Below are 22274 nucleotides of genomic sequence, written 5' to 3'. Positions count from 1 at the left end.
AAAGAGTGGGAGAGTAATAAAATTTGAAGGACAAAAATAAAGGAAGGGTGGGGAAAAGAAATTGGTGTTGTTTGTTCTATGTGTTTGTCTAGTAGGTTCCCTGCAACATTCACATATAGTTGCAATTCCAATATTATGACATGTGATTGAGTCTCTAGGACTATGTAATGTACGCGAAGTTTAATGTTGAGTCAAAATCATTGAAAGGAAGCATTGCACGCTTAGTGGTTCATTTGTCTGCCACCACACCTGGCACCTGCATAAGCAATGGCATAACATAACCTCCCTCTTCTTTCCAACTTCACTTGTATTGTATAGCTATCTTGTAGCCAAATTAACCTAAACTTATATAACATAAGATGATGATGTGTTAAAAATACAAATTAATGGTTGCTGGCATTGTGCAACTAATTAGTCTTTATGGTACCGAAACAGCCCCGCAGCTGACATTAATCAGCAAGTACAAAATATTTTTGGCTCAGTACTTTATACAGTTATATACCTGGCCTACTACCATTATTTTAGTACTTTTAAAATTAACACTTGTGATGTTAATCATTTTGAGTTACTGTAACACTTTGGTAATTGCAACAATGTTGGTTACATAATTGCAACAGTTTTATAGCTTTAATCTGCAGTCAACCATGCTGCTTTGCTGGGGATTCACTATTACTAATGATGTCTGTTCTCAAAAAAGTATATTCAGGTGTCAAATACACAATTATTTCAACAACATCTTCAAAATGATTATGAAAATACTCTCTCACTCTAATTCACCTTTTTCTTCTTAGTTGAAAGAATAAAATTTGGTATTCATCAATTCTATTTTTATTTTTACAGTAGCATTGTCTATCTGTTGAATACTAAGAGAATAATTGCACTGGCAGTTCATAAAGTCTTAAGCAGTCATTGAGAATCTACATTGGGAAAAAGGGTCAGTTTTAGCACATGAGACTTTGAATAAAGACTGACTTTTTACAGTCAATTAAAAAGGTAAAAAATTTATGGTCAAATAAATAACTGCACATAAAGTTGGTTTGTGAGTCATGGTTTTAGTTCATTGTCTTAAAGCTAGATTTAAGAATCTTGTTGGTAGATAATAAATAAATAAATAAATAAATAGTTTTTTCTAAATTTTGGAGTTTATTCTGATTTTGAGGAGTTTTAAGCCAGATCCACAAAATTAATCAAGGGGTTTGGACTTATTTCAAATTTAAACATAACAAAACAAGCTAGGTGTCTATCCTAGTTACTTTGCTATTAAGATTCTTTTCAATTGATTACTTATATTATAATGAAATGTAAAAAATAAAAAGCCACTTTTTTCCAAACAAATTATTCCTCTTAGCTATTGATGTTAATATTGGTACTTCAAAGGGATTCAATATTACTTACTACTGACAAAAATGTACAAGAACACTAAGAAGAGCAAGAATATCAATTTTGAACAAATTAATGATGTAAAAGACCACACTTTTAATTCAAAACCAAAACATAAAACTCCATTAAAATGCAACAGCATTTCATAGGAAAAATGTCTCATTCTTTCTTCTTTTACAGAATTTTCTACACCTCACTCACTGGAAAGTGTTGCTGTTTTTCATTTTCTTTATCTCCACAAATTTCAACTTTTGAACCAAATTGAGAACAAATCGTACCATCATCTTCACCATTCTTTGAACAACATTGTTGCTGAGACTGAGACTGTTTACAATGTGCAATAGCTCCTTCAACAGAACATTCCAACTCATAATTAGCACTAATACTCCTCTTAAACAACTGTAAATCATAGTAGCCAGCTGAACTAAAAGAAAAAGATGAAGAAGTAGAACTAGACCCAGATGAAGATGTTGATAAAGATGAAGACTTGTTACCACCACAATGTCTTTGAACAATACCAGAAAAAGATTTCCTATGATTGATGAAATCATCTTCAATATTCAACTGTTTCTTATTATCATAAACAATCTCAAATGGGTTTTTGTTTTTCCTTCCAAAAACAACCTTGTTTGCATCACTAGCACATGATGTTTTGTCTGAACAACCAGATTTGTTGAACAAAGATTTAAGATAAGTTTTTGAAGATTTGAGTGTTTGACAAAACAAAAAATGGTTCATTTGTTTAAGTTTCTTATGCCATGAATGTTTCTTTGGCACATCGCTAACAAAACCAAATGAGAACTCATCATGATTCACTTCACTGCTACTACTTACCCTGCATGACTCTGAAGATGAAATGTTGCATGATTCAAGAGGGATGTAACTAGCAAAAGTGGAGGTGTTAAAAAGAAAAGTGGTATCTTCTTCTAAATTGGGATTTTCAAGAAGGTTTTGAACCATTTGAAGACGAGGTGGCAGGTGAAGAGGGAGGAGTTTTCCTTTGTAGAAGAGATCATCAGCAGGGGTAGTTTTGGAATCTTTTTCATTGGAGACACAAGTCATTTGGAATTCAAACTCTCTACTCTTTGGTGGTGAATCAATGGAGTAAGAGAAGAAGTTTGAGGAAGAACTTAGTTCCATTTCAATGTAGTCTTCATCTACATGACCCATATTAGTAGTTTGTTTGGTGGACATTTCAATGTTCATGTGAGTTTTTTTGTGATGATGTTTCTTTCTCTTGGAGATGCCTATTGGAAATTGAGCTTCAATTCCTCATGGAAAGAGAGTAAGGTATCTTTGAAGTGAATGATGTTAGCAAACTTTGTAAATATATAAAAGAGTATATTTTTTGTATATTTTTTTTTTTTACTATTGTTATATCAAGAGTGACTAAAAAAATCAACCATGGAAAAATAGATATATTATTTTATTAAAAAAAAAAACAGATATTAAATATTATATAAATGAGAGAACACACAAATTTATGAATTTAAGATTTTGGATAAAAATATGATGTTCAATTCATTTATGTATGTAGTTTTTATTCATTTAATGTAGTGATTTATGAGACCCCTTATGATCCAACCAACATAGGCTTATGCTAATTGTGGACTCTTCATTGAACAATGCATAAAATTCATTTGAAACTTGAATACTTCAAAATTCAATTCATTGAATCAATATCAATTAGATCAGTTTCAACCGTAAAAACCACAAAAAATTATTTATTTATACTTCTAAAATTTTTTTTGATGGTAATTGGAATTTCATATGACTTTTAAACATTGATCATGGAAAATCACATCCACCTTAGAATATGTATTTTTAATAATAAAATAGTTTGAATAAGTTGAGTCTTGATTACTCACGAGGGTTATTCAAATAGTACTTACATATATAATTATATAATATTCACCAATGAAGTTCTCGTGTCGACAATGTGATTTTAATCTAAATCCTTCTAAAATATGAGTTGAATCTTTATCGGTCGAATCAAATTATTTTTTTTTTTTTTTTTTTTGTATTATTTTATAAAATATCAATGCTAAGCACATCTGTCTTCACGTTTCTATGCAACCATTTGAATTACCTCAAGGTTAATGTTAAAAGAAAATACTAATATCTATTTTTTTATACAAAATATCTATTTTTTAAACTATGTATGTTGCTTTCCAAGCATGAAATTCATGTATTATTATAATGTTGAATCTTCCCTCCAACTAAATAGTCATTTCCTTTAATAGTTTATTCATTCTTTGTTTTTTGTGAGTGTGAAAAAATAATTGGCTCCCCAAACATGTATAAGTGTGAATAATTCCGAACAATGAAAAAGTTTAAATGAGATTATTATAAAAATACAAAGTTTAGATAGAATTTTGTGAGTGTGAAAAAATAATTGGCTCCCCAAACATGTATAAGTGTGAATAATTCCGAACAATGAAAAAGTTTAAATGAGATTATTATAAAAATACAAAGTTTAGATAGAATTCAAATTTGTGGTCCTATCTATGACATGCAAAGATAATGTTAGCTAGTGAGTGAGGTTTTATTTTTAATTTCCATTGGGTATATAACACCAAGGCATTACGAATGCCTATCGATATAGATGCATTTACGCCACCAATGGTAATTTTTGTATAGGCACACATTTAGACATAGAAAAAACAATAATTAAATTATTTTTTATTTTATAACTCTAAATAATGTATTCAAAATCCATATATTTGTACATTTTTCTATTTCTTTATTATCGCTGTACTCCCAAGGCAAAAATTACTGAACGCACCGGATATCTATGTGAAAGTATAAGCAATAAAGGGAGCAATGATGATCCTTTGAAAGTATCTTTATTGATTGCTTTCACTATTCCTTTTCTTTTTCCTTTTATTTCTTTGTTTATGAGTTCAATCCACGCTGTAATTCTTACCTTTTCTGTGAAACGTTTTATTCGACAATGAGGTGCTTATACTATTTCTGACCTTATTTTCTGTCATTTTGTTTATTGGTTAATCACTCAAAATCGTTATATTTTCTGTAAACTTACTCTATCACGCTTATGTGTAATCACTACAGATGATCAGTGCAGTTTAAATTCGTTTTGAAAAAATACATGATTTAAAAATTAAAATATTCACAATTTAATTTAGATAACATTTCAAAAAATTAATCTGACTTAATCTAAATTAATACAATTTAAATTAAACGGATTTTCAGTACAATAAAATTATAATTTATAAAATATTATTTTACTACTAATATTATAAAATTATATTAATTTAACAAATTGAAGTAAAATATAATATGTAATACATTAAATTTAATATTACAAAAATAACATAGTTCGATAATATTTGATTTATATGAAATAATAGTAAAAATATATTAAATTAAATAAATAAGTATTATTAAAAATTAATTAAAACTAACAAATAATAGTTTTTAAAAAAACAAATAATAGTTTAATATAATATCTTGTACTAATGAAAAAATAAATAAGTATTAAAATTTATAAATGTGGTATGGTTCAGTTTGATTTTAAAAACAAATTCAAAATTCAATCCAAATTATTTTTAAAAAAGAAAATTCAAACGCATTTAATAATATTTGATTTTTAATTTTTTTTAGATTGATTTATGATTTTTTTATTGATTTAAATATATGTTAGATTTTAAGAAAATAATTTATTAAAGAGAGATTGGTTACGAAACCAAATAACCCAATTATTTTGAAAAATAGGGAATATCTCTACACTTATATATAGATATCCTAACTGAAAAACTAAGGGTCTCTATATTGAGAGAGTATAATTGTTAATGAAGGGAGGCTTGAATCTATAATAATCTTATCACTCCAACGAAGAATATCTCATTATGACCAAATTCCCCACAACATTAGAATCACACTAAAAAATTACCCACTTGAGGAAGTGGTTGAGAGCTAATTTAATACTAATTTGTCCAAAAGTATGCGGAGGAAAACTTAAGCCACATTATGCTAGTAACAAATGATTCGTAGCTTTTGAAGCTTCATAAATTGCAACCAATTAAAGAACATTTAGGGAGAAAAATTGATGGGAAAGAACGAAGAAAAGTAAGTGAGAAGAGCACAAGTTCTATCGTACAATTAAAATTTATATCTAATGAATTTCTTAAGTAATAATTTTTTTTAATTTATTAATTATAATATTTATTAAAATTAACTAAATTAAGAGTTTTGATTAATAGATAATATATTATTTAATTATTAATAATATTATAAAAATATATTAATTTTTTAATATGGCGTATAAGTTTTCGTATCATATTCACAATAAATGTTTTTAGAACATACTTTAACTAAGCAAAAGAGTGAAACGTCCGTATTACTATTTTGTTGATGAGGGCAGTAAGGTAATTCAAACAACATGTTAATTAATTAATAATAATAATAAAGTATTATGAGTGAATTGGTGCAATTTGAGAATTTGCAACTCAAGGAAGACGTTGACACAAACCTTGTTTTTAATCGTAAGTTTGAATGAAACGTTATGAACCTTCCAAATAGCTGATGACAAACAAAAGTATAAACATAATGATTTATAGATTAGATTGAACCTAGTGCAGAAGCATGATACATATGTACTTGGTTGGTCTCAATGAAATGAATCTACGGTACCCCTGTCTAGTCTACATATCATTATCTCACATGTATGATATGAGAGCCTTAATTAAATCCATTATTGGTAAGCTATAAATTATGTATAGTGTCATACATTATACATGCACGTAAATAAGCTAAGATCATTGAACTTTGATGTGGCTATATTAAAATATTAATAGTAGCATGAAAGGTAAGTGAAACATGCTTTGTCATTTACCCAATGGCTTCTCTGCCACAATAGGCATCATATATTTAATAGGGAGGCACATATTTTTGAATTTGGATATTTGGTAGGGAGAGTCACTAAATATCATTAAATCCTAAAGAAGCAATAAAATTTGTAAATGGATAATTGCTTTTCCCCTTTTCCTTTTTTGCCTACTCTATAACTGGTCAATTCTACATAATTCACCCTTTTAAAGGCCCCATCTCTATTTCTCTATCAATAGGCCTGCGGGCAATTATTTTTGGTCACGGTCCCTGATGTGTTCATTTGACCAGGTCAAGATGTATCTACGAATTTTTAATAATGTATAAGCAAATTGGTCATTCATTAATTTAATTTAATTTCTACATAAGTTCATTTCATTCTTTCAACTATAAATGAAGAAGAATAACTTTAATTTGTTGAGCATTTGAAAATGGAAAACCTCACCCATCATATTATGTTATCCAAGTTACAAGATTAACACCATTGAAGAGGAAGAAAACGCCATTAAAGAGGAGGAGAAAAAGGAAAACACAAATATATTTGGGAGATATGTTACCGTTGAAAGAAAATATTATAGAATTAAAAATTTGAAGAAAATTTTGTAGGATTAAAAAAATTTTAACTCTATTTTTTTTTTCCTCTCAAATATTAATTACTTGCATTTATCCAATCATAAATTTTTAGATTTATCGACAAAAAATTCAAGCATATGATAATTAAAACATTAATTTTATAAATAAAAAAAAAATCAAACATCAAAACAAAACATAGTATATTTAAGGGGATTGAAAAGAAGCGTATGATGATTTAAAGTTGTCAAAATAAACTGGCTCGAATAGGTCGTCCAAAAAACCCAAAAATTCATAGGATTTTAATGTAGCTCGTATAGCCCCATTAAAATATTTACTTAAATTTCATTATATTATTAATTATTGAGTGCAAAAATAATTTTAAAAAAATATTATTTTTGTAATTATCAATTAAATATTAATAAAAATTATCATCAAAAAATTAAAATGTAACAATTCTCTCGTTACCTTAAAGATATTTATAAGACTTAAGTATTAATTAGAGTTTTAGTAATTGTTAAGGTTGTATTTTTAGTAATATTAAATTAGGATAAATGGTAAAATAGAAAAGTAATATTATGAACAAGTCCATATGGTAGAGAAACACACGCCACCTTTATTTTTCTCTCTTTTTCTCCTTCACTCATGAGTACTAACTCATCTTCCCCTTCATTTTCTTTCATTTCCAGTACACACTTTCAAAAACATTCTAAAAACACCAACACTTGGTTACTGTTCATCGTCTTCTTCATTCCTCCTCCATTTTCCTCTTCTTCTCAAATTTATTCAAAGACAACAACCATCTAAAGTCATTTACCTTTAATCCAACCCCTTGCATGTCCTTTCTTCCTTTCCAAAACTCATTAATCAACCAAAACAGTACTGAGGGAAGATAAGGAACAGATTGAGAAATCTCCAAATCTGAAACAAAACATAAAAGACAGGGAAAAAAGAGCTGATAAAGCAAACATCTTCTACAACCTAGCTCGAATTGAAGGGTGTTATTATTAACTAACAATGAATTATTTTCCTATAATTGATGTCATATTTTACATGTGGTTTGCTGGGTTTAATATTGGGTTCGTTTTACTGTTTGGAAATGATTTTTTGGGTTTGAGATAGTGAACTTTATTAAAATATTAGAATGAAGAAAAACTGTGATGTTTAACAGGTAAGAAATGTTTGATAACCTACATTTTTGTTTTTCAAAACCCATTCATTCTGTATATGTTGTGTGAATGATTATAGTTTATTAAAGGTTGAAAGAATGCAAATAAAATTGTTAGCTGATTAACTAATACGTCTTTTGTGTTAACCTATTTCTCTATTCTTTCTACCTCTAAAGTTTTTGGTTGTCTCTGGTGTTTCTTATTCTTGTAGATTGACTATGATGTTTCTTCTTCTTTCTGCATATGACTCTAACCACTATTCATATGCCTCTAACTCTGATCATTGTTCATCTGCCTCTGATTATGATCATTGTTTATCTGTCTCTGATCACTATTCATATGACCTTTGATAATTGTTCATCTACCTTTGACTATGATCATTGTTCATCTACCTCTAACTTTGATCATTGTTCATCTACCTCTAACTTTGATCATTGTTCATCTACCACTGAATCTGATTTCTGTTCAAATGCCTCTGACCATGCTGCCTCTAGTCCATGTATCCTTTAATTAACCACGTTGCCTCTAGACCATGTATCCTTTGACCATACTACCTCTGGTCCATGTATCCTTTGACCATGATGTCTTTGGTCCATGTATCATCTGATCACACTACCTCTTATTCAAATATCCTCTAGTCATGTTGACTATGACTCTACCTCCAATGATGCTACCTCTGGTTAGAAATCCCTAGTTATGTTGCCTCTGATCCAAGAATGTCTTGACTTCATGCCTCTGATTTGAGTACACCTCTGATTATGTTACCTCGAGTTAGAATAAGTATTGATGATTAATGCAAGCTATAATATTATACTCTGATTGTAGAATTGTAATGTTGAATGAAGTTAATGATATTCGTTCAATTGATGATTGAGATATGCATTGCATTTCGTAAATAAGATAATAACATGCATACTACATTGGGACATTTCAGCTTTGTTTCAGGGCAGAAACAATGGATAAAGGTAAAACAATCAAGACGTCAATTAAGGTCATGACCATACCACTTTTGCAAGAGACTCCATTTATCTGGGTTACACACATCTAGGTAATTGGAGGAGTTTTTGCTTATAAAAGGAACTTAAAATCATACAGTTTTTCCTTATAAAAAGTAAATAGAAATTATAAAGTTTTTCTTAATTAAAAAAAGAAAGAGAATTACAGTTTTTCCATGCTTAAAGTAAAAGAAAATATTTAAATGTTTGGCATATGGCTAATAAAAATCATTAATTGCATATTTATGTCAAGTTTTTATTATTTTGTTAAGGAAAATCATTATTTTGTAAAAAAAAAAAAAAAAAACTATTTTCTAAAGTACTAGAAAAAAAGTCAGTGCTACATCACGTGTTGCTCATCAAATCAAACTATAGTCACATGATGACTTTTATCTAGTACGTTATTGGCTGTCACATAAGCAATGCATTGCTGCACTTTGCATTAAAAGGCTGCAAATATATTTTATGGATATTGAATTGAATGCATAACTCATGGAGAAGTCCTTCATTTAATAAGCATCATATTTATAAGCATTTTTATTGTGGAGTAAAAAGTGTGTTTACAGAGATAGGTGTTTCTATAAGTACTTTTTCCTTTTTCTGTTGTTGTAAAATTCACTAATAAATTGTATTTAAATATTTGATTGTTACTTAAAATGTAATATATAAAATTATTGATTAGATTTATTTAGTAATTTTTTTAAAATATTAAAATATAAAAAATTGTATTTATCATACACTATACTTACAAAATTATAAAATGAATAATGTGTACAAGTGTACTTGCGCGGAGAACGTCATTCATTGCACATCATAAAGGTTTCTCCTATACTATAATAATATCTTCTAGTTTTCAAGGTGGTAGAGCCGGGGGAATTTTTATTCTAATATATATATATATATATATATATATATTATTTTATATCAAACCGTTACATTATGAATAAATATTAATATCAAAATATCTTAATTTTGAATTTCACCTACTGATTGCAAACTTGACGTGTGACTTATTAAAGGAAAATTTTGAAAAACTTAATAAAAGGTTATCCTAGATATGCGACTATGTACTAGGCTTAATTTTTTTCTCTTCATTTTTGTAATTAGAAAATTATTAATATAATAAAATAAAAATAATTTTAATATTTTAAAAAACAAAATATTATTAATAAATTATAATAAAGTATATTAAATTGAAGAAAAAAATATGATTGTGTCTAAATAAATAATGTGTTATATTATTTTAACAACTCTTTCTTATTTTATAGATAAGTTTTAATTATTTTAGTCTACTGTTTTGTAGATAAATTAACAATTTAATTATAGTTTGTTCATAATTTTTTCCTATTTTTTTTTTGAATCAGATAAATAAAAATTAATAAAAAGTAATAATAATAAAGTAAATTATATTAATTAAATTAAATAAAAAATACATTAAATTAAAATAAAATATTATTAATAAATTAAAATAAAATATATATTAAATTGAAGAAAAAATATAGTTGACTAGATGTGTCTAAACAAACAACCTTATATTGTTCTAACAACTTTCTCCTATTTTATAGATAAATTTAAATTATTTTAACAATTGTCTCATGTAGATAAATTAATAATTTAATTATATTTTGTTAACAACTTGCTCCTATTTTTTTTCCGGATCAAATAAATAAAAATTAATAAAAATAATAATGATAAAGTAAAATATATTAATTAAATTGAACAAAAAATACATTAAATTAAAGAAAAAAAACCACAAATTAAAAAATAATTTAAATTAATAAGTTCGACGATCCCTAGATGTGGAACTGGAGGACATTTAGATAGAAATCATTAATTTAAATTTGATGTATTTTTTTTTAAAAAAAATTACGATATTTTTTCTTTAATTTAATGTATTTTGTTTATTTAATTTAATTTAATTTATTTTATTAATATAATATATTTTATTATTATTATTATTATTATATTAATTTTTATTTATTTGATCAAGAGAAAATATAGGAGGAAGTTGTTAACAAAATATAATTAAATTGTTAATTTATCTACAAAACATGAGACAATTGTTAAAATAATAAAAAATTATTTATAAAATAGAAGAAAATTGTTAAAAGAATACAACACGTTATTTGTCTAGGTACATCTAGTCAACCATAATTTTTTTTTTCAAGTTAATGCTTTTTATTTTAATTTATTAATAATATTTTTTAAATATTAAAATTATTTTTATTTTATTAAATAAATAATTTTCTAATTGCAAAAATAAAAATAAAAAATAATAATTAGGCCCAGTACATATGGTTGCATTCTAGAGATGCGACCTTCTATTAAGTGTTAAAATAATTTTCTTAAGCATGTCATATGTCGGGCTTGCGATCAACCGTTAGAATTCAAGACTAAAACATTTTGATATTATTATTTTTATAATTTAGTACAAAATAAAAAAATATAATTATGAGAATAAAAATTCCTCCAAAGGGTGGGTGTCAACGTTATCTTTTATTCTCTGTTACCTTTTTCATTCAAAAGGTTTTTACTTTTCATAACTATGATCATGTATGGAATTGGATTCCCAACCTTTAATTTTAAAAAATTTCATTAATTTTAGTATATTTTAGAAATAAAATTATAATTAAAATAAATTAATAAAAATTATTTAGATGAAAATAAAAATTTAATTAAGAAAGAGATATAAATAAACTCACTCAGAGTAAAAGAATTAAAGGTAGATATAAAATATTGACACTTTTAAAATAGTGAAGTATAGATCAGATAATTACCTAATATGTATATGTGGACATTTTGATTTTCTTTATTATTTTATTGTGATTGAAATAGATATTTTTTATATAATATATAATTATTTGTATAATTTAACTTATTTGTTGTTATAATTAACGATTATGATTTTTTAAACTTTTTTAAAATTATATATTGTAAATTGAACACTTTAATTTGAGAAATTCATGTTTTTCATTAAAGTACTTGCTTTGATTTTTTTAAGTATTATATTTTATACCGATACCTGTGCATTATACCAGGAAACACTAGGAAATACTTGTTTTATGAGCATGGAAGATCTGCATTTTAGGGTGGGGTAATTGAACATCAATGATACCACACTACATCACTGCCACTGCCCACTGGTAATCTCTGCTGTAAAGGATGTAAAAGAAGTGCTAGTAGTACGTACCAATGCACATTTAAAATCAATATTACTTTCCTCTCAAATATTCGGCGATTTACATAAATAAAATATTTTGTTTTTATTTTTGAAAATTATTTTAATTTTATTTGTTAATAAAAATGTAAAATATTTTTAAATTAAACAACTGTTTATATTTTTAAAATCAGTAAAAATATTTATAAAAAAAACTATTTTAATTACTTTTAAAAATATATTTTTACTAATTAGTATTTCATCTTCTATCAAAGACAATAATTTATTCAAATTTTTTTATCAAACTAAAATAAATATATATTTTAAGAAATAAAAATACGAAATTATTTTTACAAAGTAAACAATCTTAATTTTTCATGAATTAGTATCTTTTCTATTTCTTCTCTCTATTTCTTCTCTCAATTACTATAGTTTTATAGTATTTTGAGGTGTATTTAAAATATTTGGTTCCACCAAATATTATATTAATATATTTATATATTCTCATTTTTCACATTTTTTAGTACAAGTTTAAAATCAATATATAATATAATATTTGTTAAAAATGTTTATCTCATAAATTTTGATATAATTTATTCAATATAATTTTAATCAATGATACATCGAGTTTAAGAAATATACTTAATTAGTGTAAATTTAGATGTTTTTATATATTCAAGTTTTTTTTTTTTAGTCTTAACTCCCATTTCTCATAAAAATAGAACCTTGATAATCCAAAAATCGATAAAAAAAAATATGGCTAAGTATTGTTGTAACCATTTCAAACTCAAGTTATATGAACGATTTATGCATACGTGGATGAATGGGTAATAAGAAATAAGATGTTGCATTTCCTATTAGCCATCTACATTTAGGAGACCTTACCACATAATTCATAGTTGAAAAGGAATTTCCTCACTGACAAAATTGCTACACAAAGTAAACAAGACTTTATCCAAAAAGTTACATGGTTGGAGATCTACATTTCATCATCAATGATTGAATACATTAATAATGGTACAAATACAAACTACTTTTCAGTGGACCAAACCTGTTTCATGTACATCTTCAAGTTAACATAGTTTCAATATATGGTGTCTAGCATCTGAGTTACACATCTCCTTCCCAAGACACAAAAACCATGCTACCTTTTTCTTCACTCTTTTTACAACATCAAGTAATGCTTGTCTTTTTCCATGTTTTGGTCAAGGGTCAACTCATGGTGTATTGATCTTTATCATAAGCATCAAATTCCCATTCACTTATCTCTTCTGCTGAGTCATCCTCGCTTAATTTATCGAGTTCTTCTATTGATATCGTCTTCATTGTAATTGATGGAGAGTTTTTCTTTCTATCTTGCTTGTTTTTATTTGGCAACATGGTGATGGAGGAAGGTGATGGTGCTGTTGATGAGTGTATTTGATTTGAGGGTGTTTCTGACTTTTCAATTGGAGTCTCAATTTGCAACTTTGGTCTCTTAATTGATTCAAATTCTTCTTTTGTTTTCTTAATGGCATCTAATAGTTCTGTCACCTTGTCCTTATCTTTTCTGTATCAAAATTGTAAATGTATAAGGAAAGAAACAACACTTTACAATAACATGAAAAAAAAGAGACAAGGATTGAAGGGTAGAGTAAGAAAGAGAGCAGAAAATATTGACCCTAGAATCTCTAACGACACGAGAATCACATAGTCACGCAATCAAGATATCTCAATTGTTGGATGGAGATCAGATAGCTCATATTCTTACTTCACCAAATTAACTTCAAAAAACAACTCAGAATATAAGTCGTTTGATCTTCATCCAATCAAATGATCTATGTTTTGGGTTAAAAATGAAACGACTCATATTCTGACTTCACCGAATTTGTTCAAAATACAACTCAGAACATGAGTCGTCTGATCTTCATCCACCGGTTGATATCAACAACTGCAACAATGCGCGCCTGCCTAGAATCCAATTCCAAGACACAACATACCTGAAAATGCCTTCCTTTTGAATGTGAAACTGCTTGTTCATGGTGTCCACTATATTCAAAGTGGTTAAAAACTGACAAGTAAAAAAAAAGAAATAATCATTTGTTTTATGTTATACCTCACAAGTATTATTACTTTACTTACAAGAGAACCATGACAGATTATAACTTCACACGAGGAGATAAAACATTATAAAGATAAATAATACCTTGGATTCAATGTCCAGATATTCTTCTTCAAGCTTTTTCCTTGGATTCACTACTTTCGAACCTTCGTTATCTACTTCAACTGGTATTTCTAACCTGATATAAATCAACAGTTGAAAGAATGGATTTGACACAATAGATAATTCAGAGATGCAGAACATCATACCCTTGACTTGAACTTAAATTCTCCACAAGTGTTCTTATTTGAGTAACAGATGAACCCAGCTTTTCCTAATAATAAGAGTAAGCCAGTGATGTGAAGATAAGAAAAATGCAATAAACAAGGTAAAATCACAAAACATAAAGAGAAATATCAAGTTAGGGTGATTTATTACCTTATAAGAAGACAAAAGATGGACAACCAAATTCACAAAATGATCTCCATATCTCTCCAGTTCAGCACTTCAGATGTAATAAGAAAAATAGATAATTAATAAATGAAAAAATAAACACCTAATAGATTAGGTTATTTGAGTTTATCTACTAAAATAATCATTTGTGAGCTAGTTTGGGAGAATTTATGGAAACAGCGTATGACATGTTTACAAGCTGGTTCAAGCTTAAAACCATAAGCTCTCCACAAGAGCTTATGTAAACAAGCTTATAGCTTATATAAAACATTTTTACTTTATTTTATCTTTAGTTATAGAAAAGCTTATACATAAACACTTATATGATAGCTTATACATAAACTGTTTATCCAAACAAGGCCTAAGTCACATAAAGGAACTATCATGCCATATAGAAAAATGCATAATTTCAAATGTTATTTAATCATATTTGATTGGATATCAGTATTAAATTACAGGACATACTTGACCTGCTCCTCGTTTCTCTTTGTAAGAGAAGTTTGAAATACCCAAGTGTGCTCTAGAAAATGGATCCATGTATTAACAACATTGCCTTCACTTGTATAAGAAGCAATGGCTCGTAACATCTCATCTTCCTAATATCAAAAAACTTTATAACAGATTATGACAAATAATAAAGTGGCATGATCATATTATGAACTTCCTAATGATGCACATGGAATAAACTTTTGTACCTTTGTTTTTAAATGTGCAATGATTTCATTGCTTGCATCGTCAAATTGTTCTTTTTCTTCTTTTGCATTGCGGAGGCGTGTACGTGCAGATGTCAACAACATGTTCACCTACAATAATATCTTAGGCTTATGGAAGTAACTCCAGCAAAGGGTAACAAAAAAAGATGTCAAAGATTATACGTACTGCAAAGCATGATTATCAAATCGAGATTATAATCGCGAATCAGAAGACCTATTTTCCGAATCCTAAATCGATTCTTATTATGAATTGCAAGATACATTGCCAATAAAAATATATCATTTTTAAGTTAAAACAAGTGATATAATAAAATTATAAGCTGATATATCATCATAATCAATCAAGATTTATCATGGGATTCATGTACAAAAAGATACACACTAAAGATTTGTATTGATTGAGTTCAGTTTAGTATCGAATCAAGATACAACTATGTATCGTACGATATTGGTAACCATGCTGCAAAATGAGAATAGGATAGGGCACTAATTGATAATAAGCAAACATACAATACTGAGTCAATAGTCACATAAACGTGATATAATCAATGCAGATGCAACAAAACATAAAAAGGTTGAGTTCCGGAATTCAAGTGTTTTTTAGCATTGTAATTCAAGAATTCAAGAAGACGAAGAATGAAAAACCTTTTTAAGTTTGTCTTCGAGCTCGTCTTTTTGCTTCTCGAGTTCTTCAATCTCCCCTGACAATTCCTGAAAAATAGATTTAATTTCATTTATATATCTTCATTCTTTACTATATCTACAATAAATATAATCTGCTTTTCAGGAGAATGTACCTTCTCAATTTGGCTAACCTCACTGGACTTGGTTACCCGAAAATGAAGTGCTTCTTCTTTCTGAGATCTGCTTGAGAATAAAAACAACAATGAAAACATTTTTGGAAGAAAAATATTGAAAACTCAGTCAAGTTCAGCATTTTCATCTTTTTTGTTCCAAGTTTCAACTAGCCAAAGATCAGATGAGATGCATTAAGTATCAAAACTTTACGGCGTTACAAAAATTATATGTATCGTGCTACAAAAAGTTGTTTAAATAAATTATGTTCAGTACCTTTGTGCGATACAAAGGCACTTGACCATACAAGAAAATAACTGCTTTTTTATATTTTCTCTAATCTTACAAAACTCAGAAGCATAATAGCTATATGTGGCACCTGTGCTCCGAAATGCGACTCTCGGCTTTTGTGGCAGAATTTGCAAGAGATTCTGATAAAACTTTCAATTTATCAACCTGTAAGTGATTCAATCACACATCAAGACCAACAAAAAAAAGTGTAACACCAAGAGCATGAAATTGAACATCATTGCACTTTGAATAAAAAGATTATGCCTTCTTGCAAAAGCAGTTGAGTAAGTATTAATAATACAATATGGAATGCAGAACACATAAATGTATTCAAACTTTAGGACTCTAAAAGTTTGTGGTAAATAATTGATAAAAATGAAACTTACATGTATTATGGCAATTCAAGAATTCAAGTAAGATTAGCCTATAGCACTATATCAGGAGGAAGTATCAAATGCTACCAAATTTAAATGAACACGTTAACAAGTAAAAAAGCTACACGTGGGAACCAAAAATACACCAACGATGCTTCGATATGACATACTTTTATAGCAATTTTGAGATAAGACGCTTAGAAGTAAAAGAGATAAGAAGAATGACCTTTTCAGCATGAAGTTCTGGAGAATCGCCACAACTAAAGTATTTCTTTTTCAGTAAGAGCTCTTCCAACTTAGAACACATCTGAATATTTTTCATAGCTTCATCAAAAGCCTGAAAATAAACCAAAATGCTCAATTGCAATTAAGGTACAAATTTACATATAGATACATGATTCCATGATCTTAATCCATTAAGAATTTCCGAAAATATCCTCTTAAGCCATATAAGAATCTCATGCATATTTATAAAAAATAAAAAATCCAAATTACTAATAAAAACAACACTAGTTAGCATCGTAGGGTCGGCCCAAGCCTAACATATTTTAAGGCCTAAGATAGTTACCTCTATTACAACGAAAGTTGTCTCTTTGGATGATTTTCTTGCATCTGAATTTGATGCCTTCATCTTGTCAATTTTTTCTTTCAGATTGCAGGCTTCAACTTCTATTCTGAGATAAGAGAGTGTATCACATTACAAGAGAAGATAAGATTAATAAATCTACTCATGAATCTTAGCAATTGTTCGAACTTCGAAGCATTGTTGTTCACGAAGATTTAACTAAAAGCACGTGGAAGGAGGGAAAATCTTTTAACATGATTATACAGTACACATCATGCTTTGGCTTGAAAAAGTTTCAGAATTCAATATTTTAGTAGACTCATGTAAATGCTAGATTCCAACATTCCTTTCTGAGATCAGCATCAATAAAGATAGGCTGTGCAACAACCTCATGAGATCCGCATTTACTTTCAGCCCTGAAACTGTAACTTGGACATATTGAAGTAATTCTTCACGTTTCGCCTGTTGAAAAATTAAGGCTGAAAGATAAAGATATGTAGGTACCAAATAAGTGTATATAGCTCCTATAGCATTCTTCTAAAATGTGTAATGGTTCAATACTTTTAAAAATTCTATAAAAATATATATTAAAATTCTTACTAGTACTTCATCTTCATATCTAGAAAATGCTTTTGCTAAATCTTGTACACTACATAACAAGGCAGTTTGTTCTTCCTTCCCTCCTTTAATGCAGAGCCTGTAAAACCATACCGAACCAGAAGCATATTTTTAAGGAACTTAATCCTAATATAAAAGCCACTAATTTGGCTTCAGAATATCAATTCACACAAAAAAATAGAGAGACAAATTTACCCATATATCTCTGAAAGTAGTGAAACTTCTTCCTCATTTGGTGCTTCAAGAATCTGAGTCACACAAAAGAGTTAACCTGCGGTTAAGTTCCATAAATCAGCAAATATAAAGTTGCCATTCTAGATGCAAATTTGTGTAACCAAACACTATAGAAATTAACTCATTGTGGCATGAAAGTTCTCTTCCCTTCAGAAACTACATATGGGAAATTGGCTTCACATTCATTCAATTGAAGAATACTAATCTAAACATTTGGCGCCGCGGCAATTATAGGTGGCAATATTGCATCAACTCACCATTGACAATGTTATGCCCTCGAGAGCTTGACTGTGAAGAAAGACATCACGAAAATTCTTTGGTTCACCCGCCACACCAGGGTCTACATAGTAAATCTGTCCATGGTTATATACTATGAGAACAAATAAATTAGTAGCAAATAAATAAAAACAAAGTTGTAAAAAAAAGTTTACTGGTGAAAAAGACAGATTACTTCAAAGAAGCGAGCTAATTTAACATATAGTGATATAATTGAGGCCAAGAATTAATAAAATAGAGATTAAAGAGTATACATTGTCTGTGTAAAGTCACTTTACATTAATAACCAATCACAACTCTTCAATTGGCCACATCATACTATACATTTTTTAAACAAAAAACTGAAAATGGCAGGTATGCAATTGTTTTATGCGTTGACAAGTTGTAACTAGTTGTAAGTGTAAAATAACTTTACATTGACACAGTGGATGCCCTATAATCTCAATAAAATAACAAAAACAACAAGAATAATAATTGGTTTAACAAACCAAAGTAGGTGAATCCTTAAAATCATCAAAGTGGTCATCTCCATCTTTTGCATTGGTGTCACTGCATGTAGCAGCAAATCTCTCAACTTCTTTGAGGGCAACCAACCACCGTCTAAGCAACTGAACTCTCTCTATCCCTCTACATGAAACTGAAACTTCTTCTAACCGTTTTACAGTATGCCTAAAACTTTGCATATTACGAGCCACCTGTTCATTTGATCAATAATAAATCCAATTTAGACATAAATAACACTTCATGACCCCTTGAACTTGAAGGGTCACTATTCACTAATATAGAGATTTCTTACACCACAAGGTACAGAGCAAAGTAAAAACTTTCCCCCAAACACCCTTAATTTCTATCAGTTGAAACTCAAGCTTTGTTTGGTACAAAGCAGAGAATGATGAAAAAGCTAACTAGAAGATTGAATTTGAATTATTGGTTTGAACTAACTGCTATATACAAAATGACATAAAATGAGGGAAAATATGATTCACTTTTAAGTTATAATCTAAGATACTACTTGAAGTAACATCTCAAAATATGCTATAAACTGGTGATAAAACACTATAAATTAAGAAGAAGAAGAGATCGTATATTATCAAAGCATGTGACTGATTTTGAATTTGAATGAATAGGATTAAGTGTGTTAGAGAGAATGTGTAACCAGTAATTAAAAATTGAAAAAGGAATAATTGGAAAAAGGAGTATGATGTTGTTGTGACATACAATGCGTTCTTGGATGATTTTTGCGCCGCCGGCGACGGCGTTGCTTGCATGGAGAACGACAGAGTCTGCATAGTTGCGAACGGTGCGGGTGAGATTGGTCTGACCACCTGCTTCAACCGCTTTGTTCACAGCGGATCTTACCCACGACATTGTTCTAATTTCAAATGTATATATTAATTAATAACACTGTTACCCATGTTATTTGTAGATGTACATGCACGTGTATGTGTGTCTAAGGAAAATGGAAGGTGAAGGTGGTGGGAATGCGTGCAATGGAGTTTGTGAGAGGAGAGAGAGAGAGAGAGAGAGAGAGAGAGAGAGAGAAGAAAAATGGAGAAAGAAAGGATTAGGAAGAAGAAGTCAAGCAATTAGAGGATCGATCGGGGACATGTTCATTGCATCAATTTCGATTCCTCTGCCTTCACTTTCGCTTTATGTTTATTCAAATCATAATTTCATTCTTTTTTTTATTTATAAAATTTAGATACGGCAAGATCAAGTTTTTTTTAATTTACCGATTAATTAAAATTTAATTAAGGTAAATTCTAAGTTCAATGTGGTACACATATTAGATGTATCCCTAAAAAGTAAAAGAAAAATACCAAAAATACCTTTATATATATATAAAGTTATTATTGTTATTTTATTTTTTCATTTTAATATTTTCATAATAGAAGTAAGTGTAAAAAAATTCTTTTTTTTGGAATTTTTTTTTTAAGTTGTTCTGTACACAACTTTCACATTAAAAAACATAAAAAAAAAATTTCCAGTACAAAACGTCATTTCTGAAAATATTTTTTGAAGTTTTCCGTAACTATTAGAAAACTTATTTTAACTTTTTTGAAAAACTTATACTACCCACAAACTTCAACATGACATTTCCGAAAGTTACAAGAAAATTTGTGAATAAAGTTTTTCGGTAGTTGTTTGATTTTTAAAAAAAAATATTTTTTAAATTAATTTTATGTTTTAATTTTTTTTCATATTAGTATTTATTTAATTCATTTGAATTTAACTATTTTTTTTCAGTGGGTAGAGCTAGATATAGAGAAGGCAAAGCTGTAGGAATAATATGTGACTTTGAATCTTCATCGTCTATAGATATTGCTCTGAAATGGATTCGTTCGTTGACAGGACAGTAGAGTTGATAGCATAGTAGAGGGAACGATTTATGGTGTATTAATTATTAATTATTATGGTGTATTAATTATTTATGGTGTATTATTTATGATGTATTAATTATTAATTATTTAATGGTGTATTAATTATTATTTGTGGTGTATTAAAAAAGAGGGTGTATCGGAAAACTTGCGAGGTTTTTCAGAAAAATCGAAAAAGTTGAAAATAGTTTTACGGTAATACACTAATATAATTTTACAATATTAATATTAATAATAATTATTCATACATGAAATATTTGTAGTATCGACACATGTTTATCCAAATAATAGTAGCGGTTTATCCATATTTGTTAACATTTATAAAAATAAATAAAAAAGTGGTATACCGAATATCTTTTCTAGAAAGTTTTCCGAAAACAACTTATGTACTGGAAATATTTCCAATGAAGTTGTCTGGTAATACAATTTTTTCATTTCTATACCGAAAATCTTTTTTAAAATTTTCCGGTAAAAACCTTCTGAACCGAAAAGGTTGAAAAAAAAAATTAGAAATAAAGTGTGTATCGGAATTCTTCAAAAAAGTTTTCCAAAACTCTTTGCTCTGACTCCGAAAAAAAAATGAAATAGTAAAAAAAAATTGAACGTATAATTGACATTTTCATAAAATTATGGGGTATAGATATAGAAATGGGGTAGCGGTAAAACTTACTGAAGTAGAAATATCAATTATAAGGCAGGGGGGTTTGAATTATAATTGTCCCTTTTTAAAAATTTCTGTTTTTAAAATAAGATTTCAACCCAAGATTGATCTTTGCAGTAATGAAGATTGATCTTGGTTTTGTTAAAAATCAATCTTGGTTTGCTTCAAAACAGTAAAATCGATTTTATCAAAATATGATTTGTTTTAGCATAAAATAAACAAGGATAGAGATAGAGAGATTACACAGATATTTTATCCTGGTTCACCCAAACACGGGTTACGTCCAGTCCTCACAAGAGTGAGATTTCCACTATGTGCTTAAAGTAAAGATTGTTCTTGATGGTTACACTTTTATCACAGATCAATCTTTGATCTTTACACAATTCCTACCCTTCTATCTAGAAATGATTTCTTCTTTCTACCTTACTGATTTTTGAAAGGTTTTGACAAGTTACCTTTCAAAACATAAAAGGATTTTTGCAATTTACTCAAGTTGTGACAAAACAACCTTGAGTTACAAAGTGATGGATTTGAGACTATTTAGAGTTTTGATATTTACTCAACTCTTGTTTGAGAAATATATTCTGTAAATAGACCTCAGTTGTAAATGATTGCAACACAAAGATTAAAACAAAAACAGCAAACTATAAGAATGATTTTGAGACACTTGAGTATGATTGAAAATATTGATCTTTTGCTTGGTGCTGATTGTTGTGT

The 22274-nt window shown here is 28.2% G+C and overlaps 2 protein-coding genes across 3 annotated transcripts; both read right to left on the bottom strand.

Moving 5' to 3' along the window:
- Positions 1-1427: 1427 nt before the first annotated feature.
- On the bottom strand, positions 1428-2678 carry LOC101493403 (probable membrane-associated kinase regulator 3). Its single transcript, XM_004494927.4, has one exon. It carries the CDS (start codon positions 2584-2586, stop codon positions 1567-1569), a length of 1020 nt encoding a protein of 339 aa, XP_004494984.1. The 5' UTR covers positions 2587-2678; the 3' UTR covers positions 1428-1566.
- A 10261-nt stretch (positions 2679-12939) lies between these two features.
- On the bottom strand, positions 12940-20148 carry LOC101493077 (uncharacterized). Of its 2 annotated transcripts, XM_012714287.3 has the most exons (18): positions 19737-20148; positions 19007-19213; positions 18500-18595; positions 18204-18256; positions 17991-18087; positions 17779-17852; positions 17394-17499; positions 17052-17162; positions 16540-16616; positions 16163-16229; positions 16011-16076; positions 15348-15455; positions 15118-15248; positions 14638-14704; positions 14469-14533; positions 14305-14398; positions 14099-14169; positions 12940-13668 (listed from the first exon to the last, which is right to left on the bottom strand). In XM_012714287.3, exons 1-18 carry the CDS (start codon positions 19884-19886, stop codon positions 13332-13334), a joined length of 1977 nt encoding a protein of 658 aa, XP_012569741.1. In that variant the 5' UTR covers positions 19887-20148; the 3' UTR covers positions 12940-13331. The 2 variants fall into 2 exon arrangements, 1 of the variants encoding a protein (XP_012569741.1); XR_003472334.2 differs by lacking the exon at positions 12940-13668 and having other exon boundaries at positions 14305-14384.
- Positions 20149-22274: the final 2126 nt, after the last annotated feature.

Source organism: Cicer arietinum, chromosome 4 (genome assembly GCF_000331145.2).
Source record: "Cicer arietinum cultivar CDC Frontier isolate Library 1 chromosome 4, Cicar.CDCFrontier_v2.0, whole genome shotgun sequence".
NCBI lineage: Eukaryota > Viridiplantae > Streptophyta > Magnoliopsida > Fabales > Fabaceae > Cicer > Cicer arietinum.
This window is presented reverse-complemented; position numbering and strand designations above follow the sequence as displayed.

Coding starts and splice junctions, on each gene's coding strand:
- LOC101493077 (XM_012714287.3), bottom strand. CDS start 19,886: ATGTCGTGGGTAAGATCCGCTGTGAACAAAGCGGTTGAAGCAGGTGGT. Junction 18,088..18,203: donor CTACTTTCAGAGATATATGG/GTAAATTTGTCT, acceptor ATGGTTTTACAG/GCTCTGCATTAAAGGAGGGA. Junction 14,170..14,304: donor ATCTGGACATTGAATCCAAG/GTATTATTTATC, acceptor TTTACTTGTCAG/TTTTTAACCACTTTGAATAT.
- LOC101493403 (XM_004494927.4), bottom strand. CDS start 2,586: ATGAACATTGAAATGTCCACCAAACAAACTACTAATATGGGTCATGTA.